Source organism: Sceloporus occidentalis, unplaced genomic scaffold, assembly GCF_023333645.1.
Source record: "Sceloporus occidentalis isolate IW3139 unplaced genomic scaffold, rSceOcc1.0.p SCAF_31, whole genome shotgun sequence".
NCBI classification, from domain to species: Eukaryota; Metazoa; Chordata; class Lepidosauria; order Squamata; family Phrynosomatidae; genus Sceloporus; species Sceloporus occidentalis.
The window spans coordinates 10,084,265-10,105,723 of record NW_028317011.1 but is presented as its reverse complement, the minus strand read 5'-3'; the positions used below and the strand labels follow the sequence as shown (position 1 = coordinate 10,105,723).

General features: G+C 35.9%; 1 protein-coding gene across 1 annotated transcript in view; it reads left to right on the top strand.

The window, feature by feature from the left end:
- Positions 1 to 17,776, top strand: part of LOC149298830 (metabotropic glutamate receptor 3-like) — a 62,679-nt gene extending 44,903 nt beyond the window's left edge. The window contains exons 3-5 of the mRNA XM_089487114.1: positions 3,876 to 4,942; positions 6,350 to 6,524; positions 17,700 to 17,776. Of these exons, the coding sequence (XP_089343240.1) occupies positions 3,876 to 4,942; positions 6,350 to 6,524; positions 17,700 to 17,776 (1,319 nt within the window). The remainder of the gene's footprint in view (positions 1 to 3,875; positions 4,943 to 6,349; positions 6,525 to 17,699) is intronic.
- The last annotated feature ends 3,683 nt before the right edge of the window (positions 17,777 to 21,459 follow it).

The window sequence follows — 21,459 nt, the reverse complement described above, 5'->3', positions numbered from 1 at the left end:
CATGCAAATTTCTAGAAAGGACTATTCCTTTAACTCTGTCAGTCCTTGAAACCTTCCTTTGCCCTTCAGATTGATTCTGTTGTCTGTACTGTACTCTGCTGGACTCTTTGAATCTATTCCTTTCAGTCTGTTGGCCTGTGCATCAGGTTAGCACACGTCCCCAAATCCCTATGCCTTTCTAATCCTGACTTGTTTCCATGAAACTAGTAAAACCAAATATTTGCATAACCTCCAGATTGGACCAATAAGTGTCTGCAGGCTGTCATTTGGTCATTGAATGTTAACATGCATACTCTAAAGCCAAGTGATAATAGTAACTTGCACACAGTTCATAAATAACATCCAATCTAGCCATCTTGACACAATACACTATTCCATGGCATTAATGTAAATATCACATTTGGTTACAGTTAAAGCAGATATTATAGAACTGGTTACGAATTTCCTACATTTGCTTTACTGCCTGTGAAATTAAACTATTGGGTATTTAAGGCTATAATCAATCAAAATGTACTTGCACCTGCCCTCACAGGAGTAATGAGTACATTGGACATGTTGTGCAGTTCTGTTGCACTAAAGCCGGCTAAAATAGCTAAATAGCTAATTTGTCTTTATTGATCTGCTAGGTTTATTGTTGTATCTAATCTATTTTTATTTTGATTATTAAAACTTGTTTCCAAACTCCAGCAAATTGTATCTGTGAGCCCCTGAAAAATTCTTAGCTTTATTTTTAAAAACTGCACCAGAGATGATATCCAGAGTTGTTTATTTTTTTCAAAGCTTTAACAGTGTTTATTTTTCATCTTACTGTGCTTTATCTATGATTTTTGTACTTCCTGATCATCTCAACTACTTCATTTTCTTATGTGCTGTCAATCTATGTGCCTCCCACCTTATCAATATCCTTCATCCTTCCTCACTGCTGGATTTATATCCAAGGTGAACATATAAACTAAGGCTTATTTCCCAAAGAAAAAAGGAGTTAATAGCACTTAATGTATTTAGTACATTTAATATACTTAATAGTGTATAGCATGAAAGTGAATGAAGCATGGGAAACAAATGTTACATTAGGTAAGAATGTCAGTAAGCTTCAACTTTGGCCCCACCAGCACTTTAAATAATGATGCATTCTAGGTCCATATTGTGCTTATTGTGTCACCATGGGAAATGTGTCATTGTCTACACAAATCCTGTCTTTTAAATCTTTTGGTCATCAAATTTTCCTCAATCCTTTGCATTCTCTTGCCCTGTGCTTCATTAAGCCTACCCCTAGAAGGGCCATGTTCATATCCTCAGCAAAAAAAGAATTTGTGAGATCAAGCACTGATGTTGGATGAGAAGGCCTGGCTCTCAATTGGTATTTTAATTCATCCCAAAGGTGTTCAATGGGGTTAGGGTCAGGCCACTTGAGTTCTTCAACACCAATCTGGTCAATCCATGTATTTAGGAACCTTGCTTTCTGCACAGTCATGCTAGAACAGGAAAGAGCTCTCCCCAAAGTGGTTCCACAAAGTTGAAGGCATACAATTGTCTTAAACCTACTTCATGAAGCTCCCAATGCATAGTGCTTGTGCTTATGTTGCTTCCACAGACTGTTTTAAACTCTTTGCAAAACATGCTACATGCTTCAGCACTCAGTGGCCCCATATGAGTTGTTGTTAATCCTAAATGCTTCTACTTCACAATAATAGCACTTATAGTGGACTGGGCAGATATAGCAGGGCAGAAATGGCAGCACCAAGTTTAAAGTCACTGAGCACTTTAGTGTGACCCATTCTACTGCTGATATTTGTCTATGGAGGTTGCATGTTTATGTACTTGATTTTATAAACATGTTGACAATGGGTGTGGCTGAAACACCTGAACTCATTCATTAATTCCACATTCTTTTGGTCGTTTAGTGTATGTAGCTCTACCACCTTGTTTTACATCGATGTAGTTCATATAATGGTGGGGTATAAAATGATGCACTTTCCCAACTAAATTTTCTTTCATGTCCGAGACTTTGACAGGTTTTGGACATAAATCATTTCAATTCAGTAATACGAGTGGACATGTCGACTTCCAAAGTGTCAAGTCAAGTTTGTTCATGAACATATTGCTGACACAAGATGAGAACAAGGGTGAGATGCCCTAAGAGGATCATTGTATTCTAGGGCAAAAAAAATGCTCCAGACCTAATTGTTAACTGGAGATGAATGTTTGGGTGTTCTCTGACTTCATGGTTATCGGAGGAAGAAAGTTTAATTGCCTCAAAGGGCTATGGACAAGGGCATGTTCAAAGATATCATAACACATTACAGTTTAAAACAAATAAAATAATGTAGACCACAACATTATAGTCATGTTACTACAAGAGGATAACATAACCTTGGCATTGACAAACCAATACACTACTTGGATTATTTTAAACGGTGAAAATATTGTTAAACAGAAAGTAGCAGGTAAGCAAATTATGATGTAACCTATTAAGTAAATATATATAAGAAGAAAAACATTTCTTTCACAGGGAAAGGCAACAAAAAATGGAAAAAAGAAAAGAAAAACTAAAGCAATTGTTTCATGATAAAATGAAAAACAGCAAGTAAAATGCTAAACAGCAAATTTGTAACTATAAATCCAGAATGGGCATTCACACCAAATTGAGGGAATTTTTGTGGATTGTAGGGGTTGCTCATAAAAAACTTATTTTTGTTTATTTTTTTGGTGACACTGGGGAATTTTTATGTTACCATATTTAAAAAAAAAATGTAAACATTTTTTTACATTTTTTTTACATTTTTTTTTAACTAATCACACTGATTAGTGAGCTGGGCTCCATTGACCTTGCTCGAGAGTTCTCAAGAGGGTCTGGATAGACCCTTTGTGAACTCATTCATTTTTCTATTGTTGATGCCATTTTTCTGATTGATATATATATATATATACATATATAATGTTATGAAACATTTTGTAGTGCTCTTTAGCAAGTACTTTCTTTCATTCTCTTTTATCTTATTCTATCTGAGATGCCTTTAATGATAGTCATTGTAATGCTTTTATTGCTATTATTGTCTTAAAACATAATTATATTGGAAGAATGTATTTAATACGCCCATTAGTTATGACACTGTGTATAGTGGTTTTGCTATATCAACTGTTCTGTCCTGGATTTCATTATTCAAGCTGCACAGAAATACTTATTGTAAATGGTTGTGTGGCTTTTTTAATTCTGTATTTACAGCTACCATATATTTCTCATTATCCTCAGTTGGCTTTGCATTATGGTTTTAAAAAAAAGAACAACTAGAGAGCCATTCTTCTCCAGCCCTATAGTAGATATGTGTATGATGTTACTTATAGTTATGTTTGTTTGTATTGCAAAAGCTCATCCAACCGGTGACTTGTATAGATAGAATAATGGGCCAATTCAACTGAGCACCATTATCTGACATATTTCATATTCTTGCTAATGCTTCCCAATACAATAAATATCAAATATAGATTTATGGTCATCACAGAGCACACCATCCTTCTTTTATTTTTTGTATTATACTTGCTGAATATCATATATTAAGGTAATTGTGAGTGTGGTAGGTATGGGCACCATTTCACCATTTTATTTTTATTTTTTAATGTGTTTGGTTCTGGTTATGAGGGGCTAGAAGATTTGAAACAGCTTTCCAATCACTAAAGTAATATTTCCAACCAAAATCAATATTATTTTCTTCTACTTTTTACTTGTTTGATTGAATTGTCTGATTTTGCCCTATACAGCATGTAAATTACTTAAAAGTTGTGCCAACTGGACATCCCAGTAGCTGCTTCGGAAGTGTCTAATTGAGTTCCAGTTCTAATACATACATTAACTTCTATATTTTTTCTATTGGCAGCTCCTTTCATTCCTTTGATTCATAGAGACAGCATTGTGAAGTTTGATCCATATGGAGATGGAATAGGTTTGTACAATGTATTTAATTTTCAGTACAACAATGGCAAGTACTCTTATCTAAAGATCGGCCAGTGGGCAGAAACCTTGTCACTGGACGTGAACCTGATCCAGTGGTCTAAGAGATTCATTCCAACGTCACAATGCAGTGACCCTTGTGCTCCAAATGAAATGAAAAATATGCAACCAGGAGATGTATGTTGCTGGATTTGTATCCCATGTGAAAAATATGAATATCTGGTAGATGAGTTTACCTGCTCAGACTGTGGTCCAGGACGCTGGCCTTCTGCAGACTTAACTAGCTGTTATGATTTGCCAGAAGACTACATTAAATGGGAAGACGCATGGGCTATTGGACCAGTAACAATTGCATGTCTCGGTATCCTGTGTACGTGTATGGTTGGAGGAGTCTTTATCAAACACAACAGCACACCTTTGGTCAAAGCATCAGGCCGGGAACTCTGCTACATTCTCTTAATTGGAGTCTTCATGTGTTACTGTATGACATTTTTCTTCATAGCCAAACCTTCACCAGTCATTTGTGCACTCCGTAGACTGGGACTTGGAACGTCTTTCATAGTCTGCTATTCCGCTTTATTAACCAAGACAAATCGCATTGCCAGGATTTTCAGTGGTGTGAAGGAAGGTGCTCAAAGACCTAAATTCATCAGTCCCAAATCTCAAGTTGCGATATGCCTGAGTCTCATCTCAGTTCAGATTGTCATCGTGTCTGTGTGGCTCGTGTTAGAATTTCCTGGCACACGACGATTCACACTTCCTGACAAAAGGGAAACTGTCATATTGAAGTGTAATGTCAAAGATTCTAGTATGTTAATATCTTTAACATATGATGTGGTCCTTGTGATCTTATGTACTGTATATGCCTTCAAAACCCGGAAGTGTCCAGAAAATTTCAATGAAGCCAAGTTCATTGGATTTACAATGTATACAACTTGCATTATCTGGCTGGCTTTCCTGCCCATCTTTTATGTGACATCAAGTGATTACAGAGTAAGTAAAAATGCATTGTGAACCTTGAAAGGGCTTCAGAAAGTACTATGTTAATGTATAGGGGTTTTTAACATTTAATAACAACATTTAAAAGTGTTATAACTGTTCATTTAAAATACATTTTCCATATGTTCTAGTGGTGAAAGTAATTTTAAGGTGCCTTTAGATTTTTTTACTTTTATGTTACAACCTACTTCTCTGTCAGTCTCACTAAAAGTAACTGTGTCAGTTCTCACTAAAAGAAGTCAGCTTCTCACTAAAAGAAGACAACAGGTAATATGATCAGGAGCACTTACTCATTCTATCTACAGTGTCACACTGATTTGCCCACAATTGACTACTGGTCTACAGATTTGGAAAGGAAACACTGCACTGATAGAGGATAAGGGTTGCCAAATTAAAAAAAAAATAGCCAAAGCACAGCATATTATTAGCACTGTCTCATTCCCCAGCTTCACAGCCATGGTTCCCCCACACATAGCCCTCAATGTGGCAGATGGCAGTTTTTCACTCCATCACTGACAAGGTTAACTACACAGACAGATGTCTCGCACTTCAGCCAGGGTCGGTCCTAGACCAAGTGGCACTCCAAGAATAAGAGTATTCATCCCCCGCACACACACACCCACTATATACCTAGCAGTAGTTGTTAAGCAATTATTGTACATATATGCAGTTTAATTTATAAACTAGTTCCCACTGTGTCTACACACACTATTATGACATTCAAGCTTATAGAACACTGTCATTAACTCATATAAAGTAAACAAACATCTTGATCTCCTAGAAAAGAGGGACATGGATTTAAAGATGGATACTTCAGAGGTATGCTTATAGAGGTATCCTACCCAAACATAGAGGAAAGATGACGTATAGGAGCACCGGTCTATGCTTTACATTGATAGAATGAAGCATACATACTATGCAGATTTTCTAGTTAGTAATTACTTAGCTAGAATGTTAATGAAAGGGACATCGTGCCAAGTGTCAGCAGCCACTCCCATGTTTTCCTAATATAGTTAATACTCTGGGTACTTGGTTAGCAAACTTTAAGCTTCTCTACATGTTCCATTACAAAAGTTCTTGGGCATAGAAAACCAAGTTTTTGGGGGTTTTTTTGTGGAGTTTGCAGGACATCTATATGTAACAGATTATGGCATCTATGAACTAATTCACTCATTTACCGTGAGCATCATAGTAAAATTTAGTTTTTCTTCCAGCAAATTTAGGGGTTTTTTTCCAGCAATTTTTATATAAAGTGCATGGAGATTTCGCAAACTAGCATAGCAATACTATGTGGCAATTTATTATTCACTTTTACAGGGCTCCTGAATGTACCATCATGTGATATGTTTATGTTGAGATGTGCTTCACTTCTTTTAACATGTTATATTCTGTTTATTACAGGTTCAGACTACAACTATGTGCATCTCAGTAAGTCTGAGTGGTTTTGTGGTACTGGGCTGCCTGTTTGCACCCAAAGTTCACATCATTCTGTTTCAACCACAGAAAAACGTGGTTACGCACAGACTTCATCTAAACCGATTCAGTGTCAGCGGCACAGCGACCACATACTCCCAATGTAAGTGTTCATCCCATAATGCAGTCTGAAAAGACACCCCTTTGCTTTTCCAGGACAGGTCATCTATACAGACTTCTATGTTAAACTTGAGGTCCTTAGTCACAAAGCTTTCGTGAAAGGTCTACCTCTTCCTCTGTTTTACTTTACCTCACTTCAACTCCCATTATATTGAGCCAGCAATAGTAGGGATATTAGCTGGTAACTGTAGATTGGGCTCTGGACAGGGCTACATTTCAGTACAAACTAACCAGTGGCCCAACCCTATGCTACAAAAGGCCCAACATTATTTTGGATGCATTGTTCTTAAGCCTCTCACAGTCTGTATCCCCTCTTCCCCACTGCTGTCTGTGCCCCCTGTACTCTCCCCCTGCCTTTTATCTGCCCCCACTCTGCTCCTACAGCAGTAGTGCAGACTAATATTTTATTCACATTACTTGATGTCTAATATTTTTACTTTTGTTTAACATCAGACAGTTTTATTTCATTTAAGGAAGATTTATTTTACTGAAAGTGTGGTGGATATGTATAACATGCTCTCAGCAGAAGTAGCTTGGGGTCCACAGAACCACTGAGATTTTTATTTTCCTTTTTAAAGTTATTATGAAAGGTTTAGTTGTAGAGGTAGGACTTTTTCAGAATAGGTATCTCTGGCATTGAAATAGGTAACTATATCATTTTTTTCTTTTGCTGTATGCAACTTTTGCATCCTGGCCTTAATTGTTTCCTTGGGAATTTGCATTTGCTAACACTAAATAAGCAGCTCCTGATTTATTGGACTCATGAGTGTACCCACTTTTAATCATAACCATATTTTCTGGGAACACTGCCAAGATGCTAATCATAGCTTGTTTAAGCTTGTCTGACCCCCACAAAAGTAATATATTTTAATTAACTGGCAACTCTTCCACAAAATGAGTGAGAGGAAGCTACAGCAGACAAAATGAATGAACAAATCTGAACAAAATTTCAGAGGTTTTGCCATTTGTTTTTGTTTGTTTCATTGGGGGCCCTCCTCATTATCTGAGATTCATATGAGTGTATGAAATTGGCAAAAGTTATTACAAATAGTCTAACCCAAACACTTGCTTACCACCCTATAAACAGTGACACTAACGTATACACATGCTACATAGTCACACATTTACACAATACTATACACATGCATACTATACAATACACCGTCACACTACCCTAGACACAGGCATACAAAGCAATACACATTGACAATATCCTATACAGTCACACAACCCTGTGCACATATATAAAAACAATACACAGTGACCCTAACTTACATACCTTCATACTACCCTATAAATAGTTGTGCTATGCTATACACATGAAAAATACACAAGTCATTCTTTTAATTATTTGTTTTGGCTCACTTTACCATTCCTCTCCTTATCTTATTAAGGAACCTTTTGTAACATGTAACTGGAGTCAAGCTATCAGACAGTTTCAAATCAGTGGTCATGCCATCAGACGCTTTTTCTTAAGATTAGCAAAATGTGCCTTAGACCTGGAAATGTGATAATAATCATATAATGTTACAATTTTTAGTGGATTTTGCAGAGTTCTCACACAAATATATCTCCCTGCAAAATTAGATACGTTTATTAAACAAATTAAAGGTAAATATCCGCTCATTTCTAGCAAATTACCTTTTATAACATTTCTGCATATATTACAAAATTCCACCGTTGGACCAACACATTTACACTGCACATATCTCACACACACACACCCCTATATAATATCTTACAATATGGTGCATTTTTACTGTGGAAATTTAAAGATATAGCACCCCAAATAGCAGTGCAGTACTTGATAAATGTCATATTTCAACATTCTACATGGAATTAAAAAAAATTCCCCCATTGGACCAATACAGTTACACTGCAGATATCTCAAACACATGCCCCTCTATTATTTCTAAGAATATGGTGCATGTTTACTGTGGAAATTTAAAGCTATAGCGCCCCAAATATCCCAGGTGAAAGCAACTGGCATTTTTCAGCATTCTATAGAAGGTTAAAAAAAAATTCCCCATTGGACCAATACAGTTACACTGCACATATCTCAAACACATGCCCCTCTATTATTTCTGAGAATATGGTGCATTTTTACTGTGGAAATTTAAAGCTATAGCGCCCCAAATATCATCCCAGTAGACAGCAACTGGCATTTTTCAGCATTCTACAGAGGGTTAAAAAAAATTCCCCCATTGGACCAATACAGTTACACTGCACATATCTCAAACACAACCCCCTCTATTATTTCTGAGAATATGGTGCATTTTTACTGTGGAAATTTAAAGCTATAGCGCCCAAAATATCATCCCAGTAGACAGCAACTGGCATTTTTCAGCATTCTACAGAGGGTTAAAAAAAATTCCCCCATTGGACCAATACAGTTACACTGCAGATATCTCATACACATGCCCCTCTATTATTTCTGAGAATATGGTGGATTTTTACTATGGAAATTTAAAGCTATAGCGCCCCAAATATCATCCCAGTAGACAGCAACTGGCATTTTTCAGCATTCTACAGAGGGTTAAAAAAAATTCCCCCATTGGACCAATACAGTTACACTGCAGATATCTCAAACACATTCCCCTCTATTATTTCTGAGAATATGATGCATTTTTACTGTGGAAATTTAAAGCTATAGTGCCCCAAATATCATCCCAGTACACAGCAACTGGCATTTTTCAGCATTCTACAGAGGGTTAAAAAAAAATTCCCCATTGGACCACTACAGTTACACTGCACATATCTCAAACACAACCCCCTCTATTATTTCTGAGAATATGGTGCATTTTTACTGTGGAAATTTAAAGCTATAGTGCCCCAAATATCATCCCAGTAGACAGCAACTGGCATTTTTTAGCATTCTACAGAGGGTTAAAAAAAATTCCCCCATTGGACCAATACAGTTACACTGCAGATATCTCAAACACAACCCCCTCTATTATTTCTGAGAATATAGTGCATTTTTACTGTGGAAATTTAAAGCTATAGCGCCCCAAATATCATCCCAGTAGACAGCAACTGGCATTTTTCAGCATTCTACAGAGGGTTAAAAAAAAATTCCCCATTGGACCAATACAGTTACACTGCACATATCTCAAACACAACCCCCTCTATTATTTCTGAGAATATGGTGCATTTTTACTGTGGAAATTTAAAGCTATAGCGCCCCAAATATCATCCCAGTAGACAGCAACTGGCATTTTTCAGCATTCTACAGAGGGTTAAAAAAAATTCCCCCATTGGACCAATACAGTTACACTGCAGATATCTCAAACACATGCCCCTCTATTATTTCTGAGAATATGATGCATTTTTACTGTGGAAATTTAAAGCTATAGTGCCCCAAATATCATCCCAGTAGACAGCAACTGGCATTTTTCAGCATTCTACAGAGGGTTAAAAAAAATTCCCCCATTGGACCAATACAGTTACACTGCAGATATCTCAAACACATGCCCCTCTATTATTTCTGAGAATATGGTGCATTTTTACTGTGGAAATTTAAAGCTATAGCGCCCCAAATATCATCCCAGTAGACAGCAACTGGCATTTTTCAGCATTCTACAGAGGGTTAAAAAAAATTCCCCCATTGGACCAATACAGTTACACTGCAGATATCTCAAACACATGCCCCTCTATTATTTCTGAGAATATGGTGCATTTTTACTGTGGAAATTTAAAGCTATAGGGCCCCAAATATCAGCCCAGTAGACAGCAACCATCATTTTTCAACATTCTACATGGGGTTAAAAAAAATTTCCCCATTGGACCAATACAGTTACACTGCAGATATATCAAACACATGCCCCTCTATTATTTCTGAGAATATGGTGCATTTTTACTGTGGAAATGTAAAGCTACAGTGCCCCAAATATCAGCCCACTACACAGCAACCGTCATTTTTCAACATTCTACAGGGGGTTAAAAAAAAATTCCCCATTGGACCAATACAGTTACACTGCAGATATCTCAAACACATGCCCCTCTATTATTTCTGAGAATATGGTGCATTTTTACTGTGGAAATTTAAAGCTATAGGGCCCCAAATATCAGCCCAGTAGACAGCAACCGTCATTTTTCAACATTCTACATGGGGTTAAAAAAAATGTCCCCATTGGACCAATACAGTTACACTGCAGATATCTCAAACACATGCCCCTCTATTATTTCTGAGAATATGGTGCATTTTTACTGTGGAAATTTAAAGCTATAGTACCCCAAATATCAGCCCAGTAGACAGCAACCGTCATTTTTCAACATTCTACAGGGGGTTAAAAAAAATTTCCCCATTGGACCAATACAGTTACACTGCAGATATCTCAAACACATGCCCCCCTATTATTTCTGAGAATATGGTGCATTTTTACTGTGGAAATTTAAAGCTATAGTGCCCCAAATATCAGCCCAGTACACAGCAACCGTCATTTTTCAACATTCTACATAGGGTTAAAAAAAAATTCCCCATTGGACCAATACAGTTACACTGCAGATATCTCAAACACATGCCCCTCTATTATTTCTGAGAATATGGTGCATTTTTACTGTGGAAATTTAAAGCTATAGTGCCCCAAATATCAGCCCAGTACACAGCAACCGTCATTTTTCAAAATTCTACAGGGGGTTAAAAAAAATTTCCCCATTGGACCAATACAGTTACACTGCAGATATGTCAAACACATGCCCCTCTATTATTTCTGAGAATATGGTGCATTTTTACTGTGGAAATTTAAAGCTATAGGGCCCCAAATATCAGCCCAGTAGACAGCAACCGTCATTTTTCAACATTCTACAGGGGGTTAAAAAAAATTTCCCCATTGGACCAATACAGTTACACTGCAGATATCTCAAACACATGCCCCTCTATTATTTCTGAGAATATGGTGCATTTTTACTGTGGAAATTTAAAGCTATAGTGCCCCAAATATCAGCCCAGTACACAGCAACCGTCATTTTTCAAAATTCTACAGGGGGTTAAAAAAAAATTCCCCATTGGACCAATACAGTTACACTGCAGATATCTCAAACACATGCCCCTCTATTATTTCTGAGAATATGGTGCATTTTTACTGTGGAAATTTAAAGCTATAGGGCCCCAAATATCAGCCCAGTAGACAGCAACCGTCATTTTTCAACATTCTACAGGGGGTTAAAAAATATTTCCCCATTGGACTAATACAGTTACACTGCAGATATCTCAAACACATGCCCCTCTATTATTTCTGAGAATATGGTGCATTTTTACTGTGGAAATTTAAATCTATAGTGCCCCAAATATCAGCTCACTACACAGCAACCGTCATTTTTCAACATTCTACAGGGGGTTAAAAAAAATTTCCCCATTGGACCAATACAGTTACACTGCAGATATCTCAAACACATGCCCCTCTAGTATTTCTGAGAATATGGTGCATTTTTAAAGCTATAGGGCCCCAAATATCAGCCCAGTACACAGCAACCGTAATTTTTCAACATATCAAACCATATATTTTTGAAAACTAGACACCACAAAGTATTTCAAATGCTGGTATTTTAACCCTTTTATGCATGAGATTCTACTACCTGTCTTTCCCAAAATTTTATTTTGTATTTTTTTCCACACAAATTGTACTTCAGGAATGAATTCATAGCTCCTGGTATGCGTCACTATCAAACAACCCCCCAATGTGTGTTCAGCAACCTGTAGGACTGATCAGAGAGAGACTCCTCCCCTACAATCTCCAGTCTATTGGAGATTGTGTCCCAGCTGCCAGAGGCAGCTTCAGGGACAGGGAGACAGGGTTCTTTGGTCTCCACATGAGTGTGGAGACCAGACCCCCCCCACCCCCACCCTTCCTCAGTTAACCCCTACCCCCTCTTCCTCAATTAACCCCTTCAATGCTGCGATTGTGTATGACCCCCATCGCAGCATTGCAGGGGTTAATATTAGTCCCCACAAGCTTGTGGGGACTAAATATCAATCAATGCTGTGCTTCAATGGAGCATCAGCATTGAAAGAGTTAAAAAAAAAAATAATGTAAAAAATAATAATAATTAAAAAAAAAAAATTAAAAAATAATAATAATAAAAAAAAAAATAACAGCACTGACCTGAACGTCCAGGGTGCTTCCAGGTCAAATGCTGGGCTGATCAGATCGCTCCTGGCCAATAGGAGTGATCGGATCATTATGGCAGCCCACGGATGACCCTGCTCTACAAAGAGAGAGGGGTCATCTAGGGTAATTATGAAAAAACACAAATTATTAATAAATGAAAAAATCATAATTATTACCTGATCACCTGTCGGTGACATTTTAAGTCGCTGATTATTGATCGGTCTCCCTGATTGATGTCAGCGGCCTAAACCTGTCACTTACAAGTAATCTGATGAAAAAAAATATAAAAAAAATGTAAATGCACATGTTCCAGTTTTGCCCTCATAGCTTCCTCAAAAAAATACATGTGAGGCCTTGTTGGAACCGGGGGTGTTGGTGAACAAAATGTGGTGTTTTTTTCCAGTGTTACACATATGCTGTGCAAGAAATAAATTGCAACATTGAAATGTATGCGTTAAAAACGCAATAAAATAATTTCCCTGTGAAGTTTGGCAGACATCAGTGAAGAAATGGCTGGCTGAAAACTGTCAAAACTACCCTAGTTGAACACCTTGACTCGTCTACTGTTCATAAATATATACTTTTATGGGGTAATTTACAGTGGGGGGCTTCCAAAATGTCCCAAATGGGATATGGGCCCAGGAAACCAATTTCTGAAAACTTGCGCATGTTCCAGTTATGGCCTCATGGCTTCCTCAAAAAAATGCATGAACCATGCATGTGAGGCCTTGTTGGAACCGGGGGGTGTTGGTGAACAAAATGTGGTGCTTTCTTCCACTGTTGCACATATGCTGTGCAAGAAATAAATTTTAACATTGAAATGTATTTGTTAAAAACGCAATAAAATAAATTTTCCGTGAACTTTGGCAGACATCAGTGAAGAAAAGGCTAGCTGAAAACTGTCAAAACTACCCTATTTGAACACCTTGACTTGTCTACTGTTCATAAATATATACTTTTATGGGGTAATTTACAGCAGGGGGCTTCCAAAATGTCCCAAATGGGATATGGGCCCAGGAAACCAATTTCTGAAAATTCCAAATGTGAAAACGAAAATGCGCATGTTCCAGTTTTGCCCTCATAGCTTCCTCAAAAAATGCATGAACCATGCATGTGAGGCCTTGTTGGAACCGGGGGATGTTGGTGAACACAATTTGGTGTTTTGTTCTGCAGTTGCACATATTCTATACAAAATATAATATAAAATCTAAAGCAACATTGCAACATATGCAAAAAAAACCAAAAAAATATAAAAATACCTCAAAATTTGGCAGCAATTGGCGATAAAATCCCTGTTTGAAAAGTGTCAAAATGACCCTAGTTGTACACCTTGACTTATCTACTGTTCATAAACATATAATTTGGGGGGGGTAATCAGTATCTGTGACAACTATTGCAGTTATTAGACTACCATGCCAAATTTGAAAAAAATTACATTTCAAAAACGTGATGCATGCCTTGCAATATTTGCCCTATACTGGTCAAAATAGATAAAAATCCTGGCCATGTTGGGTGGTTTCCAAATCAGGACAACTTAATGAATATATTTGGGATAATTTTTTCCCATTGGTTCAATGTGTGTACAATTTGTATGTATACAAAACTGTAAATGTTTTTTTTCCTTTTTTCCCCACTTTTTGCAGTTTATTTCAAACAAAACAATGTACTACCCAGCTTAATATGGTTTCAAATGAAAGCCCTACTTGTGCTGAAAAAAACAATATATGATTTGTGTGGGTGATAAGAGAGAAATTACAGTTGAAGAAAGACATGACAAAAACGGCTCCGGTCCTTTAGCGACACGTTAGTATCAAAATCCCGGTCCTGAAGGGTATAAGAACAAAAACTATGGGAGACATTCAAATGAGAACAACAAATGCAACGGTGGCTACCACCTGAATTACGCGGTGTACTAGTTAATCAACCTGTTTACTCTCCTTTGGATTTCTTTAGAAGGCTAAACAGGGTTGGCGCTCTCCTAGCTGAAAATATATAGCCTTGATTAACCATATCAAAAGACAAAAGACAAACGTTTAACCCTTACATAAGCCTCCAGTGAACAGTATACTCACTTTTACAAAAAAACTAAATTCAAACAAAGAAAAAAGTGCTAGATGCTCTTAGGGAAACCCTTAGTGAAAATAGTGACCTGAAATGACTTCAAATAGACCTAATATTGAGGAAGCTCCAATATCTCAGTAATTATAGGTACATACAAATAAAATAAACAAAAATATAGTGTAGTAGTTAGATTGATGCCATATAGAAGGCTTTAGTGGCAAACATGTTGCGTGTTATCGCCAGAGCTGCTCTATTATTGGATATTTCAGGTGACTTTTTAGATATTTTATTCTATTTTATTCAATTATTTGTGGATTTTTGTATTTCTGTTATTGCAGATATTACATCTGAATATCAAAGATAATGCTTTTTTCAATAAATTATACTATTTAAATTTCTTGTTCTGAATTTCCTGACTTAACAAATGAAGAAGATCGGGAATAAGATGTTTTGATGAGCCTTTACTAACTTCATCTATGTGAGTGCAATATTTTTAATATATATTATTATATTGAACTTCTACACTATATTTGTGTTTTCTTCCTTGTGTATCGTTACTACACAAAAAGAAGATGCATGCTGCTATTTTTTTAAGAACTTTACTTAGGTAAGTAAACGATATATTTTATTGAGATATTGGAGCTTCCTCAATAGTTCGTCTATTTGAAGCCAGGTCACTATTTTTTAATTTTTGAAGGTTTCAATAAGCACGTGTATCATGTTTTTATGTGTTTATATGTTGTAATTTATTATACGTAGCCAGAAGAGGGAGGCTAGTTGTAGTACTATTGCATCAAATTGTGAATTGTAGCTGGTCACAAAATTAATCTTCTCGTCTGTGGGACAGATGGTCTTTTTATCCACATCATAAGTTCTCAAGTCCTGTCTATTTAAGTTATCCAGAATTGCCCTAGCTTTCCTCACTTTTTTTGGATACCCTCTCACAATATGCATGCAGCTGTGAAGCCTTTAGTATGCATTTGTCAAAACAAAAACAACAATAAATAAAATAAAGAACCTACCTGTGATAGTACCCACCCTCCTTCTCCATGGTCTGGCAATTCAAATGACTGATTGGCTACTTCAAGCAGCCAATTGGTGGCAGGAAAGCCCTAAACTATAAATCAATGGAAGCACTTTCTGTGTATGTGTACTGCTGGACCAAAGCTGGAGCTGATTGGCAGTAAGTATATCATGTGCAAGGAGATGTCTTCATTAAAATGCATTGAAAATAGCTGGGGCCATATTCATATTGGGGATTTAGCATATGATAGCTGAAGTGTCCTCCTAATACATTAGCCCCATAGAAGTAACCAAGGCTTTGTTAAACTCTTTTAATACAAATTTATTCAGAAGTCTGTAATCTCTTTGTTTTGTTAACTTTATAAAAAATAAGATATGTTTTGTATTTGTATACTTTATTACTGTGGTGTTGTGCGAGAACTCTGTCAATAAAATTTTAAATTTCAGCTACGATTGCAGAGTGTTTTCTGAGAAATCTTTATTACCACTCTGAAAAATTCCAATATAGGAAGGTTCAGATCAATGGGAAGAGCTAACCTACGGGGACAATAAACAGCATTATATTGCAAGCCCAGTAAGACAACTAATGAGAAATGTGACGCAAGAAGCACTCTTTTGCAACCTTTCCCTTGGCTCAGAGAATTGTGCTGAAACCTTTTCTGTCGTTACTTTATTTGCTAGATCAGGAACATGTCGATAGTATCAAAAAAACACAGCGATAACAGCTTGTTTTATTTGTTCAGAGATATTTACATGCAATATCTGCTTTACTATGACCATGTAATATTTGTATAATTAACAATGTTAATTGCCAGTTCTCCTTCAGCAGTAGCCAATTCTTAATATTGCTATCACACTTTGTAAATCATTTTTATATATTTGTTTACATTTACATTTGCTACTATAGATTTAGTTGTTGCTGAATGATACATTAAAGATAAAACTTTATTATAGCCGCTGTATCACTTCATAAAAGTCTTTAACAGTAATTGAAAAAAAGTTTGAATAAAAAAACAATAGTTTTGCAGCTGTATATTTGCTTAATTCATGTTTTTTTAGATGTAATCTATCAAGTACTTATCAAACTGTCTTACCATTAACAATAGAAGGAGCCTCAATGATGTGACACTGTGTCTAGAAAAAGGGAGTAGTATACAGAATATATCTATTGTAACATGACTAACTGTCAAAAACAAATAACATAAAAATAAATATAGTTAAGTTGAATTTATAAAAATATAGTAATATATTTAAGTCAAAAATATATCCATATTCTCAGTAATTACACTTTCCGAAATCATTGCCTAGGATACAATATAATGTCCAAGTCCTAATCTCCAAGTAGGCCAGTTATAAAGGTGAGGCTAATCATGTAGCCATTGCTGCTCCTTTAGTATTTAACTACAATTAAGACAAACAAAGGTCTGAGTTACATATATGTCCATGTTTTTTGAAAACTTCATTTTGAGGGCCCCTGTTGCCTAATCTGTTTTAAATGTACTAATGCTAGAATAAATGAAATATCAACCAATACCAGTCTTCCCCACTCTCGTAGTCATAATGCTACTGTACTGGAGTCATCTTTAACATGGGGCAAAAGATGTACAGTAAAGGGTGCTGTAAGAAGTATGTATGAATAAATATGTGGGAATTAGTATATGTGAATGAGTATGTATGAATGAATATGTATTAGTATGTGTGGATGAGTGTTTGCTAGACAAATTCATTTTCAGGGAAAACATTTTTTTCCCCTGCCCATTCCGTTTGGTCGAAACTTTGGGATTAAACCATACCTGCAATACTGTGTTTCCATGTGTTTTTTGGTGGTTGTTTTTGGTGTTGTGATGGAGAGTGCATGCTAGGGAGAGCGGGGAGGTGGTCATCAAGCTGTTTCATGAATCAATGCTGCCAGATTCTGTTGTTATTTGGATATTATTAATAGTATATTCTTCTTTTTGATTTTGCAGCCTCCGCGAGTGCTCATTACACGCCTACCATCTGCAATGGAGGAGAGGTTCTTGATTCTACAACATCGTCCTTATAATTGTGAACAACATTGTAGTCCTCTGGGTTTTTAGACTGTTAGATAATATGCACTTGTTGTGCAGTTCTGTACTTTTACTTTTTGCTTTTTTAAGAGAAATATTTTTGCGGACAGTAAACAATGATGTTGTAGAACTTTTTAGACTGGTATAATGATCACTGTAAACCACAGATGTAGAGTAAGTGTAAATAGGGTGCATTCATTACACAATTTACTGTATCCACTTAAACAGTGATGAATTAATATTTCTTATGATCTGATAATGTTTTTTTTGTAAACTAGGTTTTCATTGTAACCAATTTTAGAATGCTTTTCTGTAACAGTTCCAAACCATGTAACTGGTTGGGGGTTTTTTTGCACAAAAAGCAGCAGTATTAATGTAAGATGCCAGTATGTGAACTTTTATCTGAGGTTTCAAGCATGTTTGTTCTTGGTAATTTTAATCAGTTTCTGTTGCACTGATTTGGGGGATGAAAGGTGAATTGAATGTTTGTCTATGGCTATTTCCTGATATTGGATGGTAGTCACACAGTATTATTAGTTGTGGAGCAATCTGTTTACATATAATGAGCACTTATCTGCTTGGTTAACCAGTGTTTAACCCCTTCTTTACTGAGGATGTTTTGTGCCCAAGAACCTGAGAATTTTCAGCATTTTTACACTTTCTCCTTCACCATGGTTCTCCTTTTTAATGCATCTACACAAATTGTATATTGTTTTTTCAAGGAGAGAAAAAGCTTTATTTTGATACATTGTTTTAGATGTATAGCCTGACATTTAATATGAATAATACATTAAAATAATGAAAATGTTTGGAAAAAATAAATTCACAAGTATGCCAGCCTTTTGCTTTTCTCATGCACCCACTTTTGTGGCCCACAACTCCCATGACCCTTATCATCAGCTCGGATAAGGGCGATGGGAGTTCTGATCCACAGACAGTTATCGGCCTATTTCTAAAAAAAAAGTGCTTGTAAGGTATTTTTTTATTATTTTTATTAGTTGTGTTTTAATTGTGATTAATTTTATTGATTTTATTTGCAGGTAGGGGTGGCTGTGCCATAATGTCTAATTCTCAGCATGACAGCAGAGATTTGACAGTTTTTAACCTTTATTTTATTTTTTTACTTATTTTTTTAAAAAATGTTAAAGTCTCTTGCCTATAAGCCACACTCACAACAGATGAATGGAACATCACTTTTATTGAGAAAGTGAAGTGTCCATTCATAAAGGAAGTCTCAAGTGAGACTCCCGACGTGGGGAATCATGAATGGCAGTTCCCCAGGACTGTTCCAGGGAAGGCATAGAATGTTTAAGGGGTAAAAAAACAAAAGGGATTACTCAAAACACAGTTTTAAACAAAAATGTTGGAGCTTTCTGTTTTCTTTGTTCTAACTTTAACTTTTCATAATACGACATAAAATGTGGTTTTCTGTCCTGTGGCAAATTCATTCATGTGATTTTTTATTTGCATGGGAAGCAATATATGTAAGAATGAATTATACCCTCCTTTGCACAACACTTTGACGTATTGTGATTTTAGATTTGAAAATGACTGGGCAATCTGGTGTTGGCTTCATCTAAATGTCTAATGTGCCCTGCATTAGCCATAAAAGGACTGTAAGGTTAGCTGTAAAATGGAACACTACATCTCTAGAAATTGGGCCACAAAGCGTCCTCTGTCTACTTCAGAGTCCCAATTACAAACCCCAACCTTTAAAGAGGAATAATATAGTACTGTGCATGTGCATGAACCTTTTGTGATACAAGACATTTCTCAGTCCTCTGGGACATAAGGCTTACTAATTGGGTTCCTTCTTGGACATGCTAACATCACAGTTAGGTATTTTCTTTTATAAATACATTTTTATAAATGTACTTTGAATATATATATATATATATATAATTCAGAATCACTTGGCAGGTTTGTTTTTTTTTCCTGTAATTTAATTGACCTTATTTTATACATGATTAAGGTTGGATATTGGTCTTCCTTTTTAGTGTATGAAGTCCAATCAGAAAGAAGTATCACACTTTGATCACAAACCTACAGCACAATAAATTCCCTGCATATTTAAGCTCAATATATACATTGTTTTTAATGAAATAAAAACATGCTTCAATAGGAATCTTAACTTGTATTTGTATGTATTATATTTGTTAACACATTTTGTATTGCCCATTGGGTATAACAATGATTTTTCATGCTTTTCCATGTCCTTTTCAAGAATTTGGTCATCTGGTTGCATTAAGTTTATGTTGTCTAAAAGGTGTAATTACCAAAGACTCTCTGCAAAATAGGATACAGAAAACTGGATTGTAAGGTAAACGTTCCAGCGTGTTCCAACTTAAACGTATATTGCATAATGGATTCCATGTGCAATTTATTCTTCATCACATATTGCTTCCTTATCTGACACCGATAAAGCACAAACGTCTAGTTAAAATACACAACTTCCTTTTGATAGGGAAGTGGTTAGGTAAAAGCACAAGTCTGGTGATTATATATATACAGTATAAATGTTAGTTTTAAAAGCATTCCATGTAAACCATGTACAAAAAAATAAATTTCTTGTTTGTCAAGAAATTTTTAGAAATCTTAGAAAAATAAAAGGCACATGTTGTACTGTTTATCTGTTATCCTTGTTTTTCAATACCTGGATTGAAAAACTATTTTAACTTGTGATGGACCTCTTTATTCTGTTTCAGCATTCCCTATTACTAACTGTACAAACAGATTAAAGGTTCACAGATAATATAATCCGCCTTTGATGGAGTGAAATGAGATCTGCATAACCATTTGCATGTTAGACATTGTGCAAACATTTTGTAGGAGGTTACAAAATGTGTAGAGTAATTTGGATATATTTCCTCCTTTCTCGAAGGTGTATTATGTTCTTCCAAATACTGCATGATAAAACAAGGAAAGCAATATTGAATTCTGTTGTGTTACAAACAGCATTGGAACTGTATTGTGAAGCCAGCAGTGTACTTACACAAAGTATTCTGTAGCAGGCAGCTGGATTTCTAAAGCACATTTTGTGATAAGCATGTTGGGGGGCTACAAGTGCTGCTTGTCATGTATAAATTACAGAATGTTAATTCAATCTTCCAATAAATATTTTTATGTTTGAATAACAGCAGGTCTTTCATTTGGTACGAGATCTCAACATGAATTAATTTTTAGTGTTAAATTCGAAACACATTTATGCTAAAGATAATTGAGTATTATTAATACTAATTATAAGCTAAATTAGAAGGTCAGAAGTTTAGATGTAATGTAAGGAACTTTACTTTACCAAAAGGGTGATATATAAATTGATAAGGCCTACCATCAGAGATGGTAGAGGTGAATATATTGAGGGAATCACAAAGGCTTTGTTGACCTCCATTCACCATTTAACCATGTAAATTGATACTAATTGTTATGTTTTTGCACAATTTTCAACAATAACTTGTCCTGCAGTGACCACCAAAGAAAAGGTGAACTACAACTTGCCAGTTTCCAACTGTGTAGCTACTTGCTTTGTTCCCCTACACTCAACAGCTTGTGTAATTCACAGAATGACTATATTACGGTTTATGCCAGATGTACGAGGTGTAGAAACTGTTAGGGGCTAATTACATAGCCCTTTTGTAAGTGTTGCTCCCAGCATTTAGTACGGAGCACTGTTGTGTTCTGC